The sequence below is a fragment of the Eumetopias jubatus genome, unplaced genomic scaffold, assembly GCF_037043125.1.
Source record: "Eumetopias jubatus isolate StellerSeaLion01/CBP00866 unplaced genomic scaffold, mEumJub1_p1.0 scaffold_8, whole genome shotgun sequence".
In the NCBI taxonomy this organism is placed as follows: domain Eukaryota; kingdom Metazoa; phylum Chordata; class Mammalia; order Carnivora; family Otariidae; genus Eumetopias; species Eumetopias jubatus.
This window is the reverse complement of record NW_028274814.1, coordinates 137,968,630-137,996,328: the sequence shown is the minus strand read 5'-3', so window position 1 is coordinate 137,996,328 and position 27,699 is coordinate 137,968,630. Positions and strand designations below refer to the sequence as shown.

General features: G+C 57.0%; 1 protein-coding gene across 4 annotated transcripts in view; it reads left to right on the top strand.

Moving 5' to 3' along the window:
• The window catches only part of KIAA0930 (KIAA0930 ortholog), a 33,564-nt gene extending 10,011 nt beyond the window's left edge, over positions 1-23,553 (top strand). Inside the window, exons 2-11 of one of the 4 annotated variants that reach the window (XR_003611205.2) lie at positions 11,620-11,771; positions 14,991-15,116; positions 15,201-15,278; positions 15,570-15,671; positions 16,488-16,628; positions 17,203-17,397; positions 20,206-20,368; positions 21,656-21,814; positions 22,346-23,163; positions 23,340-23,553. Coding sequence is in view for 3 of the 4 variants with exons in the window: in XM_088025405.1 (XP_087881531.1) it covers positions 6,291-6,330; positions 11,620-11,771; positions 14,991-15,116; positions 15,201-15,278; positions 15,570-15,671; positions 16,488-16,628; positions 17,203-17,397; positions 20,206-20,368; positions 21,656-21,814; positions 22,346-22,386 (1,197 nt within the window). In the remaining variant the exon portion in view is untranslated. Of the gene's footprint in view, positions 1-6,193; positions 6,331-11,619; positions 11,772-14,990; positions 15,117-15,200; positions 15,279-15,569; positions 15,672-16,487; positions 16,629-17,202; positions 17,398-20,205; positions 20,369-21,655; positions 21,815-22,345 lie in introns of all 4 variants that reach the window. The other 3 variants (XM_088025405.1, XM_028115637.2, XM_028115639.2) reach the window with 3 other exon arrangements.
• The last annotated feature ends 4,146 nt before the right edge of the window (positions 23,554-27,699 follow it).

Here is a 27,699-nt window from a genome sequence, read left to right as displayed (position 1 = left end):
CCCTTGCCCAGCCACAGCAGGGCCTTGAATGTTCTTCCCGTACCTTCACCCACTTTACCCGTCAGTTCGAACCCCCAGATGGGGAGCCTCCCTAGTGCTTCTGACTTGTGTAGACTCGGGATGCGGCAGCGCGCACACCCTTGTGTGAGGCGTTGACACATCATGCCTCCCCTGAAGCTCCAGGGGGGCAGGGCCGTCCCACACCCAGCTCCGAGCACCCAGCCTCTAAGAGTGGCCCTCAATCAGTGTTTGCTCCAAATCAGACCAGGTGTGGTTGGGGGGGTGGGGGTGGGGTGCAAGTACCAGTGACCTTGGACAGCCCTCAGCATGTCCTCACTGGTAAATAAAACCTGCTTCTCAGAGTGTTGACTCGGGAACGTAAGTATTTAGCACAGTGCCTGGCACAACCTTTAGTGTTATTTAAGTTCATGAGGTATTTATAAATATGCCATAGAATATTTGGACAACAGGAAGAGTAATTCCAGCGCTCTGGACCCTAACCTCCACGGCATTTGCTTTCCTTCCTTTGGTCTCAGGCGTAGTTTTTACAGCAGTTTCTTTCATAGAGGCATTTCTGTACAGTTTTGTGGCCTGCTTTTTTCTGCTCTTTAAACTTTCTCTCCTATGCATTTTTTCCAAGTAGCTGCACTATTAAAAATATTTTTGTGGAGGGGCGCCTGGGTGGCTCGGTCGTTAAGCGTCTGCCTTCGGCTCAGGTCATGATCCCAGGGTCCTGGGATCGGGCCCCACGTCGGGCTCCCTGCTCCGCCGGAAGCCTGCTTCTCCCTCTCCCACTCCCCCTGCTTGGGTTCCCTCTCTCGCTGTCTCTCTGTCAAATAAATCAATAAAATCTTTTAAAATATATATATATTTGTGGAAAAAAATACATTTTTGTTACTTTCTGAAAAGGTCAACGGGCTGCAGGGCGTCACATTCAAAAGGTATGAGAAGATTCATGGTGACAAAGTCTCCTTTCCCTGTGGCCTCTCGCGGGAGGCTGACACCGGTGGTGGTGTGAAAATTGTTAACCTGGGCGCCCGCTCAGGGCCCAGCTCCCCGCAGGAGGCTTCGCGTTCCCCCCGCGCCTTCAAACTCCCAGCAACCCGGAGAGCTGGATTCCCTTCCAACTACCGTTCTCCAAGTGGGCAACAGGCCTCGAGGGGCTTGGGGCTCGCCTGGCACCTCCTGGAACTGCCAGAGCCTGGATGGAGCCCAGCACCACGTCCGCACTTCCCCGCCCGGGCTCCGCCATGGCCAGCTGTTGGCTTTAGTAGTGAGATCATCTAGCGCCATTCTGCTCCTCCTTTGTCCCGATTCCTTTATCCTAGAGACCTTTCCTTGCTGGCACAGGTAGGGCTGTTCCAGTTCTTGCTTGACAACGACAGAGCAGCCCATTCTGCAAGTGATTTCTGATTCCTCTGCTTACTTCCCTGTGCATGGGACCATTGCGGTATTTTGCAAACACTGCTGTCATAATTACATAATTTGGAAAAAACCCTCGGGCGTGGACTTGCCGGGCGGAAGGCGTGAGCGTGTGTGGGTCTTGTTGCCTTCCATCTCCGTGGAGATTTTTATCAGCCAGACACGAAGTCCTGATTCTCTACATTCCCTTCCATCCGGGAGTGTGGTCAGGTGTTCTGATTTTTACAAATCTGAGACGTGAAAAGGAGAATTTGGTGGTTTTCAAACAATAGCCCTCTCACTGTGTGAAGTTGAGCCTATTTTCATGTTCAGAAAGCTGTATCTCCGTTTGCTTTCTCTTCTGTCTTATTTTATATGCCTTTCCCTGTGGAAATATATATATTTCCAAATATATATAAAATATATATGCCTTTTCCTGTAATTTATGCATTACAGGAAGCCTATTATTTATTAGGGAAATTAGACCTCGGTTAAGACTTCCAGTGGTTTTTCTGGCATGTTGTTTTTTTCCCTTTGTTTATGACGTGTGGGGGGCTTTTTTCCCATAGACATTTTTTATTTTTATGTAGTTCGATGAATCTTTTCCTTGAAAGCTTTGGTGTTCTACTTAGAAAGGCTTTTTCGTCTCTTGAGAGAATAAAAAATTCTACCACAGTTTTTTTTTCCCCCCTGTGATTTTACTTTTAACATTAAACGTTTTGATATTTTGGAATTTATTTTGGCATGAGCCTTATTCTTTTCCCCTCGCTAGCCAGTTGTCCCAAGGCCAGTGGCTGGAGGCTCGTCTTCTTCCTGCTAATTTGAAGGGCCGCCTCGATGTAAACGAAATCACAGCGCCTCTAATGTTTCAGTACTTTCTATACTAGTCCACGGATCTGTGTGTTTATGCGCAGTACCATCCATCCTGGCTTCATCAGTCACTGAGTTCATGTCACTTACTTGTCCGTTGGCCAAAATTTATTGCTTCCTCTGGGCCAGACACTATTCTAGGACCTGAGTATACAGCACTGAACAAAATGATCAAAGTGGAAACGTAGTCATTGCCTTCACGGAGCTTACATTCTCATGGGGGCATCTCTGTTAAAACGCATATCAGTTCTAGTAGGACAGGCAAACCATGGCCCCAGGCCAATTCTGGCCGGCTGCCTGTTTTTGTAAATAAACTTGTGTTGGAACCCAGCCATGCTCATTTCTTTACACATTGCTCGGGGTGATTTTGTCGTTGAGACAGGACCATATGGTCTGCAGAACCTAAAATATTTTCTGTCTGGACCTTTACAGAAGAAGTGTGTTGGCTCCCGTCCTAAGAAAAGGCTGAAAGCAAACAAAGCAAACAGGTAAAACAGATGATGTTATGTAGTGACGGGTGCAGGAAGTGGGATAGGGAATGCTTGGGGTGGGGTTTGCAATTTTAAAAGGGGTGGTTTGGGAAGGCCTCGAGGAGAAGGTGGATACTTGAGTAAAGGGCTGGAGGCAGGTAAGGGGGATTTTGAGCAGGGAAGTGACAAGAACTGATTGAAGCCTGAGGACCAGTTAGGAAGCTGTACCAGTAAGGCAGACGGGAGATAGGTGTCTTGGCTCTGGGTGGAAGAGTGGTTTGTGGGACGTGGTTGGATTCCAGGTTTGTCTGAAGATAGAATCAATGAAACGATACAGAGATAAGGTCACAGTTCCGCAGGGGCGGGGGGAAGCAATGGTAGAAATTAACCAATATGTACATTACCAGATCTGTCCAGGAAAATGACGGAAAAGTTTCTACTGGAGTCAGCTTCTGATTGGCGCTATAGGGTCAAGGGGCATTTCTCAGTTTTTTGTTGTTGTTGTTGTTTCGCCTTGGGCGAGTCTCGCTATTTCGTTTGCTAGGATTCTTTAGGTTACAGTTCCCTGCTCCCTCCAGTTCTGTTCTTGCTGGCTGAGGCGAGAGGCATCCCATAGTTTTAGGGGTTTTAGGTCCGTAACAGTAAGGGGTGACAGAAGGGTTTAGCTTTCTGCTGTGGTTTTTTTAATACTGATAGGAGCCCTGGCCCCACATCATTCTTTCTGAATTGCCCTGGCTGTTCTCGCTTATTCCGAAACATTCTCTTGGCATTTTCTATTGGCTCATGTTAAATTCTCAAATTAGTGGAGTTGTTCCTTCTGTGACTTGAATATTCCTAGCTAAGAACTCGGCAAACCTTCAGTCATTAAAGTCATTAAAGTCTCTCTTCTTTTTAAAGATTTTATTTATTTATTTATTTATTTGACAGAGAGAGACACAGTGAGAGAGGGAACACAAGCAGGGGGAGTGGGAGAGGGAGAAGCAGGCTTCCCACCGAGCAGGGAGCCTGATGCGGGGCTCGATCCCAGGACCCTGGGATCATGACCTAAGCCGAAGGCAGACGCCTAACGACTGAGCCACCCAGGTGCCCCTCTTTTTTTTTCTTTTTAAAAAATTCTGAACAGAATATTTCTTCCCATTATACTTTCTAACTGGAATATTGGTTTATCTCAAAGTTTATCTCTAACTGGAATATTGGTTTCTGGATGTACTGGTGACTTTGAACATATGACTTCTGTTGTTTTCAGTTGAGTTTTGCATTTTGGAAGTCAAGTATAATGTCATCTGTAAGTAATGTTAATTTTGCCTTATCTTCACAATTTCTATTGTGAAGATATTAATATCTTCATTATCTAACTGCAGTGTATCTAGTACCTTTAGAACAATGGTAATCATAGTGAATTGTGATAATATTTAACTTGTTTCTTTTTCATGTTTAAGGAAATACCCTTTATTCTTACTTTATGGAGAATTTTTTTTTTTTTAAATCTTACTGAATGTTCTCTCAGCATCGTGAAGATGATCATGTGTTATTTCTCTTTTGATCTGTAAATATATTGTGAATATATGAACAGATTTCCTAATATTGGACCACTTTTGTATTACTGAATTAAATCCTGCTTGGAAATGGGATATACTTTTACTGGATTGCTGGGTTCTTTTTCATATTGTATTTAAGATTTTTATGTTTCTATCCGTGAGTGAGATTAGAGCTCACTCATACTTCCTCGTATGTGTTGTGTGTGCATGCTCTATTTTTGGAATAAGCATTATGCCTCCTTGTTAAAAAGAATGTGCAAATTGCTTAGGCTCTAAAAATGTGTGAGTAGCATTGGAGCTGTTTCTTGAGGATCTGGTAGAAATGCCCTCTCAAAAACATCTCTTGGCCCTACTACTCCAAAGTCCCTTTTTTAGATGTGGTTCCTGGACAGTTTTCTCTACTGTAATTTAATGGTCCTCATTTTTAATAGCTATAAACTGGTTTTTTTGTTTGTTTAAAGTAGGCTCCCAGAATGGAGCCCACCGTGGGGCTTGAACTCACAATGCTGAGATCGAGACCTGAGCTGAGATCAAGAGTAAGACGCCTAACCGACTGAGCCACCCCAGCACCCCCGTAAACTGTTTTAATTAGGGCATTATGTACCCTGCTTAATTGTGTGGTTTAATGGTCTCGAAGAAGACTGGGTTGGTTTCAAGGAATGCCTTCCAAAATCTAATTCATGATTTTTCAAAGGTCTGGTTAATGGAAAATAATTTGCTCGAGGCAGGGGAGGCAGCTGGAGCCTCGCGGCCCCTTTGGAGCTGACAGATACCAGTTTTTCTGATCCAGTCCATCCTCATTATGCGTGGATTCTGTGTTTGCAAATTCATCTGCTTGCTAAATTTACTTGTAGCCCCCAAATCAGTACTTAAAGCACTTCTGCGGTTAATTGCAGACATGCACAAAGCGGTGAAAACTTTGAGGAGCTCAGTGGGTGCACATTCCCCCCGAGGTCAAACAGGGTGACGCTTGGCCTCATTTCAGCTCATGTGGTACACAAGTGTCCGTTTGGGGACTATTTAGTGCTTGTATTTTGCATTTTTGTGCACCGTGTTGGTGATTTTGCTGTTTAAAGTGGCCCCAGGCATAATACTGGAATCTGTCCCAGGCGTGAGAGGGCTGCGACCAGCCCTTGTGGAGAAGATAACCTGTTTTAAACTCGTTCAGGCACAAGTTATAGTGCAGACCAACTCTATATGAAATCAGGTGTCACAAAACAAACACACATAAAACAAGGTTATGTGCTGATTGGTTGGTGGAAGTGTGTCCAGAGGCTTTGCAGGAACCTCCCCCTGTATTCCCTGAGGAGCATGGGTGTGGTAGGGTTCATCCTATGTCTTTGCGGAACATAACTACCGCGAATAATGAGAAGGGGACCATTAGAATGCTGCTATAGGACCCCAGGCCATCAGGGAAGGTGGGCCCTCAGACGTGGAGGTGTCCATGGCGGGGCCCAGGTGAGCTGCTCAGCATCAGGGGCTGCCTCTGTCCCACACGTCATCCACTGGATTCAAGGGTCCTGAAAACCTCCTGCCACGGCAGCCGGATGGCAAGAAGACAATCGGAGAGAGTTGGGGAGGTTAGGGAGCTCTCTGCCAAGGTGGCAGCTGCCTGGGCTGTGACCCAGGGCATCTCTTGCTGGGCAGGCCTGGGAAAGGCCATGTTGTGGACAGAGACACGCAGAGCAGCAGTGCAGGATGTCGCCACGAACCCACATGTGGATGGGACTTTACCGTTTACAAAGGACGTTCCTGTCGGCCTCTCACCTGGTCCTCACCATTGATTCTGGGAGGGTGGCAGGTTAGACCCATCTTATGGATGGAGTCACTGAGATTCAGAGAGGTTTCGTGCAGTGGCTGCCCGGCTCGTGTGGAGTCGAGTAGGGACCTGAACCCAAGTGTGTCTGACTGCAGGTCGAGACGCTGCTCTGTGCCTCCCGGAGCCTGAATTCTCCCCCAGTCTCGCCCTCGCCCTTCGCTTTGGACGTGGAGCGTCTCTTTGATCAGCCTGATGACATTCATCGGATGCTGTATGTTCACCGGAAGAGGAGGTATCACTGGCCTGTTACCAATACTGAGGGTCAGAGAAGGAGGAAAGGGAGACTTCCCGGTCAGGCTCAGCAGCCCCTGTCACTCTGGCGTGTTTGCTGCTGGTTCCCACGTGGCCCAGGCAGCTGGGTCCGCGTGTCTGCGCGCGTCTCCACGTGCCTGCGCGTGTCCGCGGCGGAAGCTCTGCTCTTCCCCGAGCATCAGATTGCACACAGCCCGTGGATCCACCTGTGCTCTTCATAGGCATCCTTCTCGAAGAGGGACGAAGCCTTGGCTTGGCAGATGGATCGTAACTCACTAGATTGAATGTCAGCACAGAATGTTATTTTCCTTTTTCCCCTTCCTTATAATCGTTGGGGTTACATTACTGGCTCTCATGTAAAACCATAGGAAAGAGGTTTGTCACAAGCCTTTTATTTTTGTGTTTGTTTTTATTTCTCTTGCATAAAGTAGATTCAGAGAAGTAGGAGAATGTCCGTTTGCTTTTCACAAAGGTGAGAGTGGTTTGTTCTCCAGCAATATATGAGCATCCCAGGGCAGTGCGCCCTTGCCAGCTTTGGCTCTTAACAACTTTTTGTCATTATTAGAGCGTGATTCACGTAAGACAAAGTGTGTCCATCTGGCCACTTGGATGAGTTTTGCTGGCTGTATGGACCCGTGAAACCACCAGCACGAGAAACAATGCGTGGGGACAACCACTGATCTGCTTTTTTTTTTTTTTTAGGTTTTATTTATTAATTTGAGAGAGAGAGAGCGAGAGAGCACAAACAGGGGGAGTGGCAGAGGGAGAGGGAGAAGCAGGCTCCCCGCTGAGGAGGGAGCCAGATGCGGGGCTCGATCCCAGGACTCCGGGATCATGACCTGAGGCGAAGGCAGACGCTTAACCGACGGAGCCACCCAGGTGTCCCTGATCTGCTTTTTGTCACTGTGGGCAGAAGCCCTGTACGCAGCCTTCTGTGTCTGCCTGCAGCCGGTTCTGAGATCCACCCGTGGTATCATGTGGCTCAGTAGTTTGGTTTTACTGCCAGTAACCCTCCACCGAGGGGCTGTGTCACGTGTCCACTCGCCTGGTTTCCAGCTTGGGGCTATTACGAATAAACCTTCTAGGAATATCTGTGTACCAGTGTTTACAGAGACACTTGCTTCGTTTCTCCCGGGTACGTCCCTAGGAGTGGCTGAATCACTGGCAAATAGATGTTTATAAGAAGCTGCCCATTTTCCGAAGTGGGATTTTTGTAAATACCAAATTTGCCCTTTCCAAAATGACAGCTTGTTGTTTATAATGAATTTTTGATTACTTGTGAGATTCGTGTCTTCCCACATTTTTGTTAACCAGTTACATTTCCTTTTTGGTATGTTACCCGTTTGTCTGTTTGTCTGTTACGGTCGGTAGGCATTTCCTTTCATCACTTGCTGTGATCTGAGTTCTTTGTTTATTATGGACACCTGTTACTTAACCGGGCCTTGCTCTCCCCCCGTTTTCACGCGCCCTTTCATTTCAGGGATGCTTCTCTTGGACAAGAGGGCAGTTTTAAATGTTGAGGAGGGCAGCTCTTGACCTTTGTGATTTCCCGTCCTGCTTCTGACTTTGAGCATCTCGGGTGTCAAGATGGTCTTGCGGGCCTGTTCCACCACAGTGATGCCCATGGCCCCTTCTGGCGCTTGTCCTGGCGGCTCTTTGCCTTGAACGCCTCTCCCGACTTGCGATGGGCCTTCTTCACCTCGTGTTAGAGGGAGGTGTGTTGGAGTTTGACTGTCTTCCTGCTGGGCTGGTCATGCCGGAACTGAAATAGTAACGTTCACGAATTCTGTCTGTGCGGCATTCCACAGCAGGTGGTGAGTCTCTAAGCCCCTTCTTGTGTTCGGAGCTCCCTGGCGCCGGGTCTCCTAACTTGCAGGTGCTGGGCGCCCCGTGGCAGCAGGTGCTCTGGGAGGCTGGGTGAGGGTCGGCCCAGTCTGGACACTCTCTCCTCTTCTCTCCCCATTGAACCTTCTCAGCGCACGTGGTAGGCCCACCTGCCCCATGCAGCTCCCCACAGTCTGACCGTGGAGTCATTGCTTCAGGCCCAGGAGAGCCCAGCGAGGGGGGCTTGCACGCGGAAGGCTTCTTTGGGAGATATTTCTTAGGTCAGGCCCTGTGGCTGACAGAAGGTGGCCCGGGCTTCAGGTGGATGGCCCTGGCTGGGCCACCTCCCGACTGTGGGCCCCTGGGCAAGTTGCCCCCTCCCTGAGCCTGTTCAGTTGGGCTAAGCCGTTTATTTAGCCAGCATTTATGGAGTGCCTGGTGCATGCCCGGCACTTTGCTGGGCTCTGAGATCTGGTGGTGGCCAAGACAAAGTCCCGACTCCTGGGATGCTTTCCTGCTGCAGGGGACAGACAGCAAACATGAAAACACCAGGGGTGATGAGGTTGCGACAGCAGTAAAACCAGATGATGTGACAGGGAGAACCCAGGGGGCACGTCTGGTATGGGGTCAGGAGAGGTTCCGTGAAGAGGCGACATTGCAGCTGTAAGTGGGGTGCAGTGAGGAGCTGCCTGGGCTGGGGTCCCAGGGCAGTGGAGTGGAGGCTGAGAAGCCGCAGGGACAAAGTGCCCGAGGGAGTGAGGGCTCAGGTCAGCGTGCCCTGGAGGCCGGTGACCGGGGACGGAGTGGGGACGGGGCTGTCATGCAGCGTTGGTGAGAACTCTGGGTTTTATTCAGAATTCCATGGAAAGGCTCTAAGGCAGGCAGGGAAAGATGCTTAAATAAAGATCCCGTGGCTGTGGTGTGGAGGGTGGGCTATCGGGGCTGAGGTGGTGCTCGCTCGGGCCAGGGCTGGCAGTGAGGGTGGGGGGAAGGACTTGGCCTCTGGCTGCTGGGAGTTTGGTGGGAAGCGTTTGTGTGGTGGAACCGCCGTGGGCCTGGCGCTGGCCCCTCCCAAGATCTTGTTTGGGTGTGGCCCAGAGAGGGAGGGCGGCCTTGGAATAAATGCTGGCTGGCAGTGTGGTTCGGGCCCCTCCCGCAGACTGTCCTCATGACCCGGGGTGGGCGAGCTGTGGAGAAGATGTTCTTAGCGCTGTCAAGCAGGGAAACGAGACCCCTTAAGTGGCCCCCGCTGGGCGCGTCGGCTGATAGAGAGCAGGCGGGTGCATAGTTTGTGCCACATCCAGAACTTCCTCTTGAAACCAGACCCCTCGTCCCCCAGCCTGGGAAGCCGTCCTGCCCACGGTGCTCCCGGGGTCCACGGCGCTCCCGGGGTCCACGGCGCTCCCGGGGCGGCACAGCTGCTCGCCAGGCAGTAGGTGGGGAGCATCCGGTTCCTTCATCTCACCAGGTTGCTGAGTGTAGCACGGAGCATCTTTCCGGAGCCAGAGTGCGGGGTCGGACAGGTCCGAGGGCCTCAGTAGTCTCCAACTCTGTGAACTTGAGAGCATCCTTGAACCTGTTGAGGGCCGGTCTCTTCTGTGCCGGGGGCAGTGATGACAGCTGAAGGTGATAACCCGCGTGGCGAGTGTGGCCCGGGGCCCACAGGAGGCTAGCATATCTCGAATCGCAGCCGATGCTCTGCTCATCATCATCGATGCTGACCGGGCGCCCGGCTACCGCTGGGCTACTTACAAGGTGACTTCCGTTAGCACAACGAAAGGGATCACCTGCGGAAGGCAGCACCTGGCCCCAGGGACAGACGCTGGTGGTGACCCTCTGTGTCTCTGTGGCAGGTGGGGAGGTTTGAGCCGTGACCCCTGCTCATCACAGCCAGAGATGCTTCTGGGGGGCTTCCCGGGACCTGCAGGGAGGGCGCCTTTGCTCACCTTTGCAGGGGATCTGGAGTGGTATGACGTCCTGTTGTCAGAGTGTGGCAGGAATCTCTAAGCAGTGGTGCAGGATGACGCAGACAGGGGGCTTGGTTCTGCCTGGGGCCGACAGGCAGGCCCACTGACCCGGACCCCTGATCGGAAGACCCCTTCTGTTTTCCTCCCCCCTGAGAGCCACGCAGGGCGGGGAGGGTGGTGTGTGGGCCACAGGCTGTGGGCGGTGGCCAGGAGGGGGGCACGGGCTGGTTTGGAGCCCAGGTTCTTTGATCACTGTGTGGCTGAAATGAACAAAGCCTGGGCTTTCTGCAAGCGACCCCGTCTTCCAAAGCCTGATGGCTGAGCCCCCAGGAGGTGAGTCAGGGGACCTGGTGGGGCCGCTGAACTGCCTGTGATGGCGGGGAGGGGGCCCAGCACGGGCAGGCTCTCAGGTTCCCCATCTCTAAGGGCGGGGATTAGGTCCTTCTGCCGCCAAAGTACGAGGACTAGGTCACAGTGGTAAAGTATTTTCTGGAGAAGAGAGGAAGAAATCAGCAACAATTTTATATTTTGATTATAAGAAATAGCTCTGTCTCATATCTTGAAACTGCGTCGGATCTGCCCAGATAGGGAGGAAGCCCACGTTGGTTGAGCCTGCTCTGTGCCAGGCTCGGGCTCTGTCTATGCCGGTTCCCTGCCAGGTGTCGGGCAGTCAACATTCACTGAGGAACCTGGGGCCCATCGAGGCCAAACGGCCTGCCTGCCGTCACTCAGCAAGCGGCAGAGCGAGAGCAGAAACCCGGGTCTTTCCCAGCAGAGCCCGTGGGCTTTACCTCCTGGGGGAAGGATTATGACAGAGATTTACGGATCCTAAAGAAACAGTATCTGTAATAAAAAGAAGAGCCCCCCCCCCCCCACGAAGATCAAGGGAGAACAGATCTGGCTGATGACAGGCTCCACTACACGCGGGGGTGAGGGAGGGGGTGGGCGCCTTCCCTGCTTTCTGCCAGCGGCCGAGACTGCCTGGCACAGGCCGCTGTTCCTTTAAGTCCGGTTCTCGGTGGGAATTGCCGCAGCCTGGGGCGGGGGTGGGGGATGCTGGCCGAGGGTGGTGCCCGCCTCTGGAGCTCCCTCCAGAGCCTGTCTGCTCCCAGCCCAGCCAGCCAGTGACGCTGCCTCTCTCTCGCCTCTTGTTAGGGCTTTCCTGCCCCACTGAAGCTGCTGATTCATCCACGCTGGAGTCGCCGGGGCTGTGGGGCTGGGGCCCAGGGATCTCGGGCTCTCTGGGCGGAGGCATTGGGCCTGCCGGGAGGTGTCCTTGAGCCCCTGTCCCCTGGCTGGGAGGGCGTGGGGGGGCGGTGAGGGAGCAGGGGGCTCTGGACATCCCCGAGCCCCAGCAGACCTCTGACCAGAAATGCAGGTTGGGGGTGGGGAGGAGGGGGGACAGGGCCTGGCCAAGGTCACGTGCAAGGACCAGGTTGACCCATCCTTTCTCACTCTTCTCCGGCCTCCCTCGGCAGGGTGCTTCAAGGATGACCGCATCGTCTTCTGGACTTGGATGTTCTCTACTTACTTCATGGAGAAATGGGCGCCGCGGCAGGACGACATGCTTTTCTATGTGCGCCGGAAGCTGGCGTACCCGGGCAGCGAGGGCAGCGTGGACGGGAGGAAGGTGAGCAGCCCCCTCCGGCCCCAGCCAAGCGTCCTTGTGGGGTCTGCCCTCAGCCGCCCAGGTGGGCTTCCCTGCAGACCTCGAGCAGGTCCTCAGGGGAAAACACTGTTCACTGAGCACCTACTGGGTGCCAGGAGCCGTGTGGAGACGGTCACATGTGCCGGGGGGGGGGGGGGCGCGTATACGTTACTACTGATCTTCACCAGGGCCCTGAAAGGCAGTGATGACATCACTGTTGTCCCTTTGAGGAGACAGGCTCAGAGGCGAGGTGGTTTGGCCAGCATACTATTAAGTAAATCAACGGGAGAGCAAAGCCTCGAGCCCAGAGCCCAGGGGCAAGATGACGTGCTCGGAGGTGAGGAGGCCCCGCAGGCCCGAGCCCCCACCGCGCAGCAGGCACAGTGCTGAGCTCTTTCCTTCTCAAACCTGCCGTGTCCTCCCTGCAGCTCAGCAGGGCAGGGGGGAGACCAGGGTCTCAGGTGTAAAGTGACTCAGCTGAGGCGTTCCGTCCACTGAGCTTAGGTGTGTGGAGGGGTTAATAAAACAGCCTCTGCCTGTTCTCTTTTTTTCAGAAACGCTACTAGTTTGTAAAATGTGTAAGCAACCTGTATGCCAAACAGGGGAATGCACTGTTTGCCTTTAATCACGAAAATGGGAGGGCTGTGGAGGCAGGTATGCAACTCACAGCCACCTTGGTTCCAAGTCCAGTGCCCTCTGACCCCTGGGCCACGGCTTGTGAGCTTGCCTGTGTGTCAAGTGCATGGAGCCCTTTCCCTGCTGTGTGCCTGTTCTCGGAGCTTGACACATACGGCCTAGGTGTCCTGCACGTGGACAGGCCTGGTACCTGCTGCAAAGGAGACACGGTGACTTGCATGCTGGCAGCCAGAGAGCTGGTCTGCCGTGGGCTCAGGGTGAGTCTGGTGCCGTCGCAGGAAGACAGGGTTCGGTGTTGGACAGGTTGAGTCCTAGCGCCTGTGGGCCATCCAGACGGTGACGTCCTCCAGTGGCGGATCTCCTGTGGGGTGAAACTCAGCAGAGAGGCCAGGGACAGAGGCAGAGGTCTAGGACCACTGGCTCCAAGATGGTACCTGGAACCATGGGAATTTGTGGGAAGAGGAGGGAGACTTGGAGGTGTGACAGTCACAGAGGCCTAGGACAGAGCTCTGAGCTAGCCTGACCCTGGAGGGACCAGCAGGAGACCGAGCGGCTGGCCGGATGGGGGTGCCAGGAGGAGAGGGCATGACCAGCAGGGACGCAGGACCTGAGGAGCCAAGTCCAGCAGGATGAGAAGGGGGACGGGCCGTTGGACCTGTGACCAGAGGCTGGGAAGGCGTGGGCAGAGCAGCCTCAGTGGTGGGCAGGGACCCAGGCTGTACTCAGCATGGGCAGGGGTTGCCCTCTGGGAGGGATGAAGAGAAGGCCCCAGTGGGTAGAATTGGGGCTGGGGTGAGCAGGTATTGGTGGAGAGATCCATGAACTGAGCACCTCGGGAGCCTGGCCCAGAGCTCCTCAGTCCCTGCTCACCATGCCCGCCCTGTCTGGGGGTGCAGCTGAGAGACCAGCTTTTCCAGCTTTGTCTCCCCCGACTTGCCCTGTGACTCCGCGGCTCAGCCTGTCCTGGGAAGGGGGCTGGGCAGATGCTCAGTGAGGTTAAGGTCCTCTCATTGCTCACACCTGGGAGGCCAGATGTGTGGGATGGTGTGACCACATGAGTCTCCTGGCAGAGGGCGGTGAGCACCTAGGGAGCCTCACTGCCAGGGACGCCCACTGTGGGCATGCTGTCCTCTCTCAGCTCGGCCCTGGGGCACGGGCTCCTACTGCCAGGGCTCACATGCAGAACTGGAACGGGGAGCTTTCTGCCCAGGGGCAAGGAGCGAGGGGGCAGCCGGGCTGTGGCCTCTGCCCTGCAGCCTGCCCCACTGGCCTGTGGCATCCGCTGCAGACTTTGGGTTTTGTTTGGGTTTTTTGTTTGTTTGTTTGTTTGTTTGCAAAATCTTGATCTTTTCCCAAAGGCAGCCTGCTGAGACCAGAGGCTCTAATAAGGATCTGAGACTCAGCTGGACCTTGAATTTTGGTGCCGGGAGATGCCCCAGCTCTGGTTAGGGATGGTTTTCTTAGCCCAGCCCAGCCTGGAATTCTCCAGGAGGCAGGAGAGGGGAGAGGCCAGGTGAAGAGGTAGGAAGAAAAGTTCTCTGGATCCAGAACTGAGGAGTTTGGAGCAGGAGTTCTGGGACCATGTGCAAACTTCCTGGAAGGTTTGGGGGTGTTGAGGTCAGCCTGGGGAACCTGAGTACACGGGGGCATGTGGCAGTCCTGCTGTTGACTTGCTAGAATGTTCCATCGAACACCACAGTGAGCTGTAGGCCGATGCCCCTCCCCCCAGCCCTGGGAGCCCAGGAATGACTCAGACCTGGCCCTGTCCTCAGGGAGCAGACAGACAGCATCGTGAGTGATCACAGAGTGGTCAGTACTGTGGGAGTGGGAGAATGGGGGACAGCCGGGAGCCCACACACACCAAGCTGTGACATCGGACCTCCGTGTTGTAGGACAGAGGGGGGGTCCACGGTGGCCTAAGGACATTCCCACTGGAGGGACCAGCCTAGGAGGTGCTGGGGGCGGGGGGCACCCGGCACACATGTGACCTGGCACCAACGAGAGGGGACCATGTGGTGTCTGTAGTGTTTGGAGGGCAGGGGGTGGGCAGTGATGTGGGGAGACCCTGCAGGCCTGGAGGGTGCAGGGTGGGCAGGGAGGGACAAATGGGGAGACCAGACAGCCATTCCCCCAGCAGCCTCTCTGCCCCCACCACTCAAAAGAACAGAAAGCAAGGAGAGCCCCGGGCAGGCGCCTGCGCACTGCGGGCTCTCTGCGGCAAGCCAGGGCCGCCTCCCGCCCCCTCCCCAGCCTGCAGCTGAGCTGGTACCCGGTTGCCATAGCAACCTGCGGGCTTCCTGTGCTAGGCTGGTGGTGATGGTGGGCGGATGGGTGGACGGCCGCCTCTGGGCAGGTTGAACAGAAGCAGTGTGCTCCCAGGAGGCTGGGATCCCCATGCCCTGCCGCAGGGCCCGAGGGACCACCTCGGAGGCTCCCTTCTTCATTAACTTGGGGTCACATAGCTGGAGACCGAGAAGCCAGGCCGGAGTCCATGTCTGTGCTAGCAGCTGCCAGGCAGTAGTCAGGGAGAAGGCGCCAGGACTCACCTGCGCCCTGTGCCCCCAGCTGGCTGAGGCTGAGCCCGAGGTGGAGGTAGAGGTGTACCGGCGTGACTCCAAGAAGCTGCCGGGCCTTGGAGACCCTGACATCGACTGGGAGGAGAGCGTCTGCCTGAACCTCATCCTGCAGAAGGTACAGGGGCGTGGTGGGGGCGGGGCTCCTGCGGGCGGCCAGGCGGACCCCTCCACGCACGCCGTCCTGCGTGCTCTCTTCCAGCTGGACTACATGGTGACCTGTGCCGTGTGCACACGCGCTGATGGGGGGGACATCCACATCCATAAGAAGAAATCCCAGGTAAGCCCCCAGGCCCCCTGACTGCTAGCTCAGCCCAGAAATGGCAGCCCTGTGGCTGCTCAGCGTTTGCGTGGGGGAGACAAGTCCTCCCCTCCCTCCCTCCTCGCTTCCCTGCCTGGAGGGGCAGGTCTGACCAGAAACCGGTCTGGCTCCGTGCAGAGTGGTTCCCTCTGGCTTTGGCCTGGCTCTGAGCCATGTGACCACAGTGACCTGTCCCTTGAGTGGCTGTGGGCCTGGGTGCAGGGCAGGGCCTCGCCTCACTCAGTCCTTCAAAAATCCCCTTCCTTTCAGCAAGTGTTTGCGTCCCCCAGTAAACACCCCATGGACAGCAAGGGAGAAGAATCCAAGATCAGCTACCCCAACATCTTCTTCATGATCGACAGCTTCGAGGAGGTGAGCTGCTCGTGCCCAGCACGTCTCCCCAGGCCCCGCGTCAGGGCCGCCAGGGCAGTGGGGGGTGGGGGCGACCCTGGCTCCTAACCCTCCGGCCCCCGCTCTTCCTGGCGCGGGACTGGGCCAGGGGGGCCCACCGAGCTCTGAGCCTGTTTTCTCAGCTGTCGAATGAGCGTCATGATCATGTGTCCTACTTACCTGCTGGGGTCGGGGATCCCACCAGCTCGTGAATGGAAGAACGCGTCATAAACTCCTATAAAAAAGGGCTGCCCGGGCAGGAGGAGACATTAGGATGGCCATGAACCTCCAAACAAGTGCCTCCACGCCCCGGGCCGCTAGGGCGTCAGAGGGGGCGGGGCTGCGGGCGTTTCTGGGCCAAGCTTCTGTTTTCAGGCTGGGAAAACGGACTCAGGGCAGAAAGTGAGTCACACGGGCCACACCAGGCACCTCGCCCCCAGCCCTGCCCAGCTGCTCCCCGCTGCCGCCGAGGTCCCCATAGCAGTGCTGGCGCAGCCTAGAGGCGGTCAGGACCCCAGGGAAGACTCACGAAGAAGGGAGCCTGTGTGTCAGGGTCTCTCCTCGATCGGGTGGTGCCTTGGAGCGCTTTCGGCTCAGGGGACTAAGTGCCGTCTCCAGGCTGGCATGGCCTGTTCGTGGCAGAGCCAAGATTTGAACCTGAGTCCGTGTGACCTTGAAGTGGGGTCTGTGCACAGCCCCTGCAGCAGGGCTGTGGGCGGGCGGGCGGCAAGGGGTGGAGCCTGGGAGCCAGGCCGCGGGCTGCGTGGTGGGTAGCTGTCCTCCTGTGCCCCCTCTCAGGTGTTCAGCGACATGACGGTGGGGGAGGGGGAGATGGTCTGCGTGGAGCTGGTGGCCAGTGACAAAACCAACCTGTTCCAAGGGGTCATCTTTCAGGGCTCCATCCGCTATGAGGCACTCAAGAAGGTGTATGACAACCGAGTAAGTGGGAGGACAGGCCCTCCACGGCCCCCTCCCCCCCCCGTCCTTGCCCAGCTCCTCAGAGCACCTGCGGCCCCCGGGGCCCTCTTAGGTGGCTCAGGGCCTGCGTTCTGTTGTGTCCCTCCTCGCTCACCTGGATCGGAGGGACAGGTGGCCCCACCCCACGTGCAAACACTCCCGAAATGGACCCTGGTGGTGGGGTGGGGGAGGAGCCCCGGTGGACAGACCGCTCTCCTGCAGCTGGGCCTGCCCCCTGAGGCTGGCCCCTCCCAGGGGAGGGGTGGGGGGTGGTCTCGGACTCCCCGGGGGAAGGTTGTGTTCCCAGCCTGGCACTCGGCCTGCTGCGAGGCACGGATCATGGGGCGGTGGGAGGAGCGTCCGCCCGAGCCCCAAGTATTCCAGCAGTACCCTGCCTGCTGGGGGGCCCCTGGCCAACGGGGTCCATCGCCCTGAGAGGAAAGCGGGCAGCCCTCAGGGGCCACTCTTTGAGGGGCAGTCATCCTTGCGACCCGTGTTCCCGGGAAGAGGCCATCCCTACGGGGGCTGACTCAGGCCATCTCCCACCTGCCCGCAGGTGAGTGTGGCTGCCCGTATGGCACAGAAGATGTCATTCGGCTTCTACAAGTACAACAACATGGAGTTTGTGCGCATGAAGGGGCCCCAGGGCAAGGGTCATGCGGAGATGGCAGTCAGCCGCGTGTCTACTGGTGACACGTCCCCCTGTGGGACCGAAGAGGATTCCAGCCCGGCTTCACCCATGCACGAGCGGGTAAGGGCTGCACAGCTCAGGGAGGGGCCTCCCGTCCCTCGGATCCGCTTCCCACCGCCTCCCTGATCCTTAAAGTCCCCCGTGAGGTAGGTGTCATCATCCCCACCCCCTGGGGAGCAGGCTGAGGTTCAGAGAGGGCCGTGACTTGCCCAAGGTCACACAGCAGGTTAGGGCGTGGGCCAGGGCTTTTTCTGCTTCCCTGAGCTGCCACTGCAGCTGGGCCCAGCCGAAGGGAAACCCAGGCTGGTCCTGGCGCACCTGCCTCAGAGGGCCTGCTGGCCGAGCCTGGGCACACAACCTGGGGAGTGCCCTGGGGATGCTGACGAACTAGCCTCCCCTCCTGCCCTGTGAGGCTCGGGAAGAGAACACGGGGTCCTGGACCACTCAGCTCTTCCCTCTGCTTGGCCCCCTTGTTTACGAGATGTTGTGCATCTTTGAGTATTGGGAGTCCCCACGGCAGCCCCGAGGGTAGACGTGGGCGTTCCCATCTACAGACCGGGAAACTCAGGCTTGCTGGACTGACTGGCGCCGCCCCAGCTCTCACGGCTCTCGTGGGGCAGCACCGAGCCTCTGAGCCCTGCTCTTTCTAGGCCACCGTCCTTTCCCCAGGGGTGGGAAGGGGAGGTCAGCGGCAGCTTCATTCCCAGCACCCCCAGTGGGGCCCAGGGCTTGGGCAGGAGAAAGTCCCGAGCCCGTGGGCTGCTCAGAGTGGTGGGTCTCAGAAGGGGACAAGTAGGTGCGCGTGCCGGGGGCAGGGAAGCAGCTTTGGCCAGCCCATCTGCAAGGAAAGGGCTTGGGGGTGAGACTGTGTGGGCTGGAGTCCAGGTGTTGCTGCTCAAGTGACCCGGGACAGGTTTCGGCCTATTTTCTCGTCCAGAAATGGGGAGCACTGGTGTTGGGAGGTTCAGGGGGGCTGCTAGCACAGCCAGCAGCTGGTGCGGGCGTGATCGGCTGGGGAAGATGCCTGAAGGACATAAAGCACGCCACAGTGCTGACGTGCCCCAGACGAGCAAGTGTGGGTTTGCTAGACTTCTCATTCTGTAAAACTTAGCCCTGCATGTCTCCAGGTAGTCAGCGTGTCTCTTCCTCCTCTTTACGTCCTTTTTCATTTTGTTCTTCTGCAATCAACGTGATTGAGAAGCAGAATAAAAACAGTCCGTGCTGGTTTTTGTTTTTTTTTTTTTTTTTTTTGCAAAGACATGGGTGAGGGTTCCAAGCAGGGGCCTCTCTCATCTTTCAAGCAGCGGTTGCTGATACATTTCCGAGCTGATTTCTGAGAAACAGGGTCTAATTCTTCTCCCTGGTCCTAAACTGCCCACCGAGGCCCTGCAGAATGTGTCTGTGGAAGTCCTCGTGAAGATGTGGCCTGGGCTCTGGGCCGGACCGGCCTGGGTTGCCGCTTCCAGCCACGCGTTTGCTGACCGACTGCTGATATGTTACCAGACCTGCCTGAGCCTGGCTCTTCCCGTCCACCAAATGGGAGTGATAATCTCTCCGTCCCAGGGTGGTAGTTGGGGGTGAAGGCCATGGTTCCTGGCTCAGGGGAGCAGGGAGGCCCGGGGTCGAGGGAAGGGACCTGCCAGGGTCACGCAGCTGCCAGTGGCTGGGCCTGACCTTCTGGGGGCTGCCCGGGCCCCCGCCACCTCTGTGCTTACTGTCGCGTGTCCCCCTTTTCCGGAGGGGTCATTTGTAACCAGCTCGTGACAAATGCAGACTCTGTGTGTATTGTGGTCTCTGGTGTTTTGTTTTTTTCTCTATCTTTGGAAAACTTCCCTGGCTTATGGGAGGACCATCTGGAGCCCAGCGGCCGCCGGGACTTTGATCGATGTCGGAAGCCGTGACGAGGAGGCTGACGGGGCTCCTGAAGTTTCAGTCCCAGCTCACCTTGTTCCTCAGATTCTTGTTTGCATGGGGAGGAGGGAGGAGATGGGCCAAGTTCCCTCTGCCTGGAACGCCCTTCCCCCCCTTCTTCACCTGGCGAACTCCTACTCGTCCTTCAAGACCCATCTCGAGCGGCATCTCCTCCAGGAAGCCTTTCCTGATTTCCCAGGCTGTGGACCCCTGTTGCTCTGTGCTCTCCTGTATCCTGCTCTTCCCTTTCTCTGTCTCAGCAACCAGCCTTCAGCCTGTGGTTGTCACTTTCCGAGTCTGTCGCCCCTCAGCAGACTGTGAGCTCCTTGGGGGCAGGGAGCGGTGTTGTGTGCCTGCCTGTCCCCTGTGCTGCTCCCACCTGACCCTGCGTGGCTGTGCGTGTTTGTGCAGAACGTTGCTGAGTGTGCTTACTAGATGAGGGGATGGAGGCCTGGGCCGCTTCGCCATTGCCCTTCACCGGAGGGTGCTGGGGCTGAGAGGGATGGGGGGGTGCCTCTTAGCCAAGTGGAAGAAATTAGGGTGAGGAGCATAGCCTCAGGAGGCAGAAGACCTGGGCCGAATCCTGGTTTTGACCCCATTCTGCTGGGTGTCCTTGGGCAGGTCAAGGTCGCTGTCCCACCTTCATTTCCTCATTGGTCCTGCGGGCTTCATACCAGCTCCCATCCCGTGGATTGGTTGGGACGCGTCCACGGACGCGTGTGCCGTGGCGGGGGCTTGAGCGGCGTCAGCAGTCTTACTTCGGCCGGCCAGGGTTCGGGGCCCGCGGAGGGCACCCGGCTCCCCCCTTGGGCGGAGCTGAGGCCCTTCCGCCCTCCCTGAGCTGGAACCAGCCCCGAGCACCCGCTCAGCCCCCGGGAGGCCGGCCCTCCGGCAGGCTGGCATCAGGGCCCCGGCGGTAGACGGGCTCCTCTGGTGACTATGGCTCTTTGTCCCCAGGTGACCTCCTTCAGCACGCCCCCCACTCCGGAGCGGAACAACCGGCCCGCATTCTTCTCCCCATCCCTCAAGAGGAAGGTGCCCCGGAACCGGATCGCTGAGATGAAGAAGTCTCACTCGGCCAATGACAGTGAGGAGTTCTTCCGGGAGGACAGCGGCAGGGGTAAGCCCGCTGCTTATGACCCCGGGCCCTCTGGGTTCATCCTCGCATTCACATCTGGGGGACCAGGGGGTGCCAGGGGCCCCTCGGGGCTGGGGATGGAGCTGCGGACGGACAGACGGAAATCCCCGCCTCGAGGAGCTTCTGATCTGGGGTCAGAATAGGAGGCAGGACAGGAGGCTTACAGACCTTTCCTGAGTTGAGGGTCTGACTGCTCCACACAGAGGGTTCGAGAAACCCTTGCCTAGTGTGAGGTGAGCTCTCCGGTTCGTTCCCGCCTTTCGTGCCTTCAGGCTGCTGCTTTGGCTCGTCCTCAGTGCCCTGCCTCCAGAACCTGCACAGGGGCATCCCTCGGGCTCTCCGCGGGGCTCACCCACCCTCTGTCCGGCAGCCTCCTGGGCATCTCCGCCTGGAGCTGGCGGGGTGCCCAGGCTAACCCCCGCTTGCCCCGCAGTCCCTCCCGGCAAACCCGCAGCTTCTCACTGCCCTGCAGCCAGCGGGCCAGTGGCCGGGGGAGGGGGCACCCTCATCTAAGCAGCAGGAAGCCCTCGGAAGGTTTAAGCAAGCCAGTGACAAAGTCAGATTCGCATACTGAACTACCACCCAGCGGCCCCTGTGGAGAAAGACTGTAGGAGGGCAGGCTGGCTGTCAGAGACAAGGTGTGAGCACCCTGCGTGTGTGCCGGGGGCGCTGAAGGGATGGCCGACAGCAGGGGGGGTGGGGGGCCTGGCGGGAGCTGGGACTGTGGCCTTGAACAGAAGAGACACCAGTCCTTATTCTGGGTGCTGGGGCCCAGAGAAGGACGGGCCTAGCCTTGACCTGCTCTTGCGTGCGCTTGGGCAAGTGCCTTCCCCACCTCAGCTCCTTTCCAGATCAGTAGGAAAGGGCTGATAACCACCCAGCCTGGGTGACCCAGAAGAATGGGTCACGGTGATGGGCCCTCCCAGCCTCGCCCTGGGCCCTGCGGGCTGGTGGTGCCCAGTTCCAGTGACAGACGGGGCCACGGGGAAGCGGAGAAGTAACACAATGTGGCGACAAGCCAGACCCCACGGAAGAGCCTCTCCGGGCAGAGAAGAGGGGTCAGGGACAGCTGGAGGGGAGGGGAGGGGAGGGGAGGGCTGGCTAGGCAGGGGGGAATGGGGGGCTGGTCACAGGCCAGGGCCTGGCAGCTCTGGGGCAGGTCTGGGGCGTGGAGGGGCTGGCGGCAAAGGGCCCAGGCTGAGGCAGAGGTGGTTCCTGGGGTGGGAGGTCGTCTCCTAGTCCTCGCTGACACGGCCTTCTCCCCTCTAGCGGATCTGCACAATGCCACCAACCTGCGGTCTCGGTCCCTGTCTGGCACGGGGCGGTCCCTGGTTGGGTCCTGGCTGAAGCTGAACAGAGCGGATGGAAATTTCCTTCTCTATGCACACTTGACCTACGTCACTTTGCCGTTGCATCGGATTTTAACAGGTAATGCAGCTTGAGGTAGAAAACAGTGTCACTTTTCACGGGGGTGTCGGTAACCCTGGCCCCTCGTTTCAAGTCTTGGAGCCCGTCAGTGGGTGTGTCGGGTTCTCGGCCTGTCTGGGAAAACCACGGCCCCTCCTGTCCCCCCTTGAGTGGTTGCAGAGCCCCGGGGCGGGGCGGGGGGAGGGAAGGGGGGAGGGGGGTTACTGGTTGGGGGGAGCGGTGAGGTGGAGCTCACGGGGGCCCCCTACTGACCAGGGCCTGCGCGGCGGTGCCGGGCGATGGCTCCGGAGTCGGGCCAGCCCACATCGGAGCCCCACTTTCACTTGGCTTGTTGGGCTGTGCAGCCGCCCCACGACCACCCCCCCCGTCTGTAAATCGGAACGACAGTAGTGGTGCAGTTTGGTGGGGGCGCGGGAGGAGATGCGTGGAAGTACTTAGCCCGCACTGCCCGCGTAAACGGCGCCGTCGGGGGCCGGAGCGCCCAGGGCCTTCACTTCCTTGTCTCGCCCGCCCCCCCTCCCGCCGCCCTAGACATCCTGGAAGTGCGGCAGAAGCCCATCCTGATGACCTAGCCGTGTGCAGAGCCTGCGCAGAGCCCCCCAGCCCTGCCCGGCCCTGGGGGTGCTGCCAAGTGCCTAGCTGTCCACCACCACCGGGGTCTTCTGTGACAACCCAGCGCCGACGCCGGAGCCCGGCGGGGCCGCTCGACTCCTGGGGCCAGGGCCGACTCCACGAACACCAGCCCAAACTGAAGTGCCTCTTCCTCCTCCCCTGCTGGCTCTGCTCCTGCCCCTGTGCCCGCCGTCCCCCCCCCCCCCGCCCATCTCTGGAGCGTCCTCTGCACCCCCAGAGGACCAGAGAGGCCGAGAGGCTGTAAGAGAGAGCAGAGGAGCAGCCAGGGTCCAGAGCGTGTCCAGACCCGCTAACCCGACGTCCACACTCAGACCGCAGGTGGAGAGACCACCCAGTTGGGGGCACCCAGAGTGTCAGCGTGTCGACGCCTTCCCAAGGAGAACTGGCTCACGGTTTCGTGCTGCTGCACCCATGAACTTGAGCGTCCGAGTTAGTCCTGACTTGTCCGCCTTCCCTTGTTTACCGCTTGGTTACAAATGGGTTGCCTCGGGGAGATGGGGCACGCAGCTGTCTGAGGGCTTTGCCCTGGGCTGGGAATACCTCACCCCACGCCTGGTTCCAGAAAGGCCTCGAGCTGAGCAGACAGGCCCCGATCCTGCCAGAATGGCCTTTGCTTCCAGCCAAAGAGCTCCACCAATACTCACACCTCCACCCTGGAGACACCCCGCTCTGCGCCTCGGCCGGCGTGACCCACAGAATCTGGACTCTGAGGGCAGGTGGGACGGCTTGGTAGTCAGACAGGAGAGGGTTGGGGGGTGGGGTTGGCTTCCTCCCAGGAAGGTTCTAGGTAGAACCTCCATCCTCGGGGGGCGGGGGCCGGGGGCCGGGGAGGGGATAGGGTGTTTCCTGGAGCTTGCTTGCTTTGACTGAGCGCACTGGTCCCATTTCTCAGACCAGCTCACTGAGGCAAAGAGGAACTGACCTCCAGGCGGCTGGTCCGGTGGGTTTGTGTGAGCGGCCGTGCGGCCCCGGGCTCACCTGCGGCCTTGTTCGGGCTGGAGGGAGTCCCACCTGTGATGGATGACACGTTGTGCTCTTCTCAAAACCACGAGCCTTCCCGAGTGGAAGCGGTTCCCTGCCCCATTGGGAATAAACCGTCAGCTGGGTCTCTGTTGCTATGTTGTTTTGTTTCAAGTCCCCAGGAATATTTGAGGGTTTGCTGTCGTGCACGGAGACCCTCTCTGCAAGGAAAGAAGGGGTTGGAGGGGCTTGTTCTCCCATCTGTTTTATTCTGCACGCTCCAAGGGTTTGCGCTGGGCTCCGGGAACAGGGGCTACTTTGGGGCTTTCTCTAGATTTTGTACGCTGTTATTAAAGCAAGCTGTTGCATTTCATTCTGCCTCAGTTGGCCCACCTGTAAAATGGGGCTGATACCACCTACCTCATGAAGTGTCCAGGGTTCCGGCACACAACTGGGTCAGGCAGCCTTTCTGCAGAGCTCGGGTTGGTGGGGGACCCCCGCCAGTCACCTGTGTGGTGGCGTTGTGCTGGAACATTCTCGCCTTCTCTGGCAGTGCCCAGCTCACGCTTGGCTGAATCCCAGCTGTCTGCACAATTTCACGTTCCAGAGCAGTGTTTTAGGACAGCCCAGAGTCAGGCCTCGCCGCCAAGCGCTGGAGCAGGGCCTCGTTTCCCTGAGCACGGCCCCATGTTCCAAGAGTGTTCTCCAGGGGAGCCAAACGCCGCCCCCAAGTTTGTGTCCAGGGTGGCTAAAATACAGCTTTTTCTTCAGGAATCCTTTCTCCCTGGTCATCCGGGGTCTGAAGACTCTGGAACTCAGGTCTTGGGAGAAATACGGTCCCGGTGTATCTTCCACGGAAGGAGGGGGTAGTCGAACGGACGCAGGACGGCGGCCCTCCCTCTGTTCTCAGAGGTTGAGGAGCACGAAAGGGCCCCCCCACTGGAACCAAGCCCCGGGGCTCAGCCACGGCTGCCGGCGGGGCCGCGGGCACGTCAGACGCCGCCTCTGGGAAACGACAAACCGGAGTCACAGGGCACCCGAGGGCCGGTGTGACGTGCGCGAGTGCTTCGCCGGTCTCAGGAAGCGTGCGCCACGGAGCGGTTCTAGGGATGACGCCTCATTTGTACCACGTGCGAACCACGTGCACGATGGCTTGGCTGTTTCCGGTCCCGCACTGAGGCGGCACTCGGCCTGCCCAGGCTCGGTGCTGAGGGGCACGTACGTCGCCGTCCCCAGCCTCGGGCTCGGGCTCGGCCAGCGGCCCACCCACGCGTCCGCAACACTGCTGCCCTGGGACAGACGGACGCGCGTGGTGGCGTCCGCCCTTCGAGGTCTTTCCCTCTTCCAGAGGTTACTTCTGGGACTGAATTTTTAAACACGCTTTTTTGAGAGGCACTTGGGCACTAGGCAGTAAGCTGTCACCCTGAGGTTCATTTTTTTCGAAGTGATAAAGGACATCAGTAACAGAGTAATAGAATAACAAGTGACGGGACCAAGCCCAGCACCCGTGTCCTGGAGTGTCCGGCTGTCACTTCTCATAAGGCCATCTTTAACTTTTCTGGAAACACGCCTGTCTCTCGTGTACTGCAGGGAAGACCGAAGCACGCGCACATTTCTTCAATGGGAACTGGAATCAAAGTACGGTTTTTCTGTGAAGACCCTGCGGTGTCACTTTTTAGGACATGTATAAGAAAGCAAGCTCTCTTTTTCTGAGAAATGTCACGGTCCTAGCGCCTGATGGGCGGCATGTCGCCTCTAGTCCACCTTCAGCGCCTGCAGGCTGAGGGGGCATTCGGTCTCACACGCCGAGGTCTTCCAGGAATTTCCAGTTGCTTGTAGAGATAGCCGAGGCTCAGTATCTCAGAAGAATATTCCCAAGTGACAGGGAAGTAGTCCACAGAGAACAAAATCTTCCCCAGCCCAGTGAGTTTGGAGATGGCTGGGGGTTCTGACAAGTCCCGTTCCCGCTCACATTTGGACTTTTCAGGGACTGTGCACAGATGATCCAGTCAGGTTTCTGTTCCCCACGGAGCAGTGCTCGTTAACGACACGGAGGCACCTGCCCGGCGCAATTGCTCTTTTCAAGAGCCTGGCTAGAAGCAAACCAGGAGCTGGTGTTGCTGTTTTAATCACCGTCTAGTCAGTAGACTTGAAAAGTGCTGTAAAAACTTTTTTTCCCGTTAAAAGACATTCCCGAAGGCAGGCCCTGTGCAGCTGGCAAATTCTAGTGACTTGACTCGAAGGACGCTTCTGACGCCGTCCCAACGGGGAGGCCACGACCCTCTAGAGATGTCAGCGCTAGAGAGCTGCCGACGTTTTCATGAGCCTCGAGCGGTCCCACTGTGGCACACGACTGAGCTGGAACGTGGTTTTCTATCCGGCCTCAAACACCAAGCGTCTGTGGGTGTGACGTTGATTCTCCCTGTTCGGGCTTCTCATCTTTGTCTCAGAGAGCAGATTCTCTTAAAACACATCAGCACCCTGACAGGACGCGGGCTCCGGGAGAGCAGCGGGAGGCGTTGCCCTCCGGGCTCCCGTGGCCATGGTGCCCCCCCCCGGCCCTCGGTGCGGGGGGCGGGGGGCGCACGCGGGGCTGCTCTCCTCTCCTCTGTTCCTTTCCACCGGCTGTCGTGGCGCGGACACGGTCCTCGGTGGGACAAGGAATCCTCTGGCCCTTTCTCTGAGCCTTTGTCTCGAAAGGTCTGGAGAACTCCTTGGATGCCTACCCGCAGAAGCCAAGTCACCCGGACCCCGAGTGGCCCGGCCGGTGGTGGGTCCCCCGCAGCGGAGAGAGTTTGTGTTTACAGTTTTCTACCGTCCCCAAGGCAAGCAGGCACCTTGATCTGGCGGCGCGCCGGGGCCTTGAACGCCAGAGACCAGAGGTCACGGTGGCGCTCCAGCTCCCCCCCACCCCCCCCACCCCCCCCACCCCCGCATCTCGCAAGGCCGGGCGGGTTAGGTGTACATAGCGAGCACGTAGCGCGCTCTCGCGGTTCCCAAGCAAACTCTCCATGTGAGAAGAATCAAAACCTGCAAAGAAAACCTGTTGCGATTTTTCACGACTTTGAGGCTTAACTAAAACGATTTCTACAAAATATATTTTGGCAAAAACACCGTGATGGCATAATCGAACATGTTAGGATCTATCTCATGGTCAGTGGTATTTCCATAAACATGAGCCGCTTCTCGGTTCACTGTCTTCCACGTACAGAAACAATTTCTGAGCAGCATTCGGTTGGCTGTGAGCTGTGCTTTTTGCATTTCTGTTGAAAGTAAAGATTTGCATGTTGGATATTAAATTTATTTTTCCTCAGTGCTTTCCTCTGATGAATCTGTACTTGTTTTTTTTTCTTTAATGGGTATTTCAGATCAAATACAGATGTTACAGCAATGCATAAACTTAGTGATTGAAACTTAATTTGCCCCCAAAGATTTCTTCTTCGACTGTTTTTGGAGCTTTCACATGAGTTCCTTTCTAGAAATGCTGGAGACGGACAGAAAGCACCCCAGGCCCTGGCTCGGGCCATGCTGAGTCAGCCATGGGGTCGGGGCGCCCGCAGCCAGGTTTTGGTCCGAGGCAGTATTTGCAAAATCCAATCACAAGAGACGCGTTTCGGGTTTAGCTCCCAGTCCCCATAAAGCAGTATAAGCCCTCCCGTCACCCTGTCAGATGTCCCAAGCTTTTTCTGGAGAACCTCTAAAAAAGGCCTTGTGGCAATGGGAAAACGCTCAGGATCAGAGTCAGGAGTCCCGAGGTCAAGTGTAAACAGAGCAGGCTCCTGACAGGCTGCCTGGTCTGCGGGAAGATGGTTTCTGGGCCCTGGTTTTCTGTTGCCTTGAGACTCTAGTTAATCCAGTTGATGTCTATCGCGCTTGCACGTTTCTTGAGCTGACTCCACCTCCCAGGGGCTGATGGAGGTTCGGCGGTGGGCTCACTCATCCCGAGAGCAAACGAACTCTTGTGTCTCAGGTGATGGGCACGTGTCAGGCCTCCACCACGGCAGGAAGTTGCAGGACAGGAAGTGAAAGCATAGAATGGGGGGGGGGTCTGAGAGGAACACATATGCAAAGCCAGAAATACAGTGCGAACTGTCACATCGAGGACATCTCTCGCAAACATCCGCTGCATTGGAAACAGCCGAACCAGGAGAATTTCCTGAAGCAACATCACCAAGGGCAGATTTCGGAGTGGTTATCAAGCAGGCCGTCTGGTAGGTAAAATGAAGACAATGTCTTCGTTGCCATCCAGGTCACACCCCCTTCTCGTTAAAGGAGGAGGTGGTCCCTTTAAA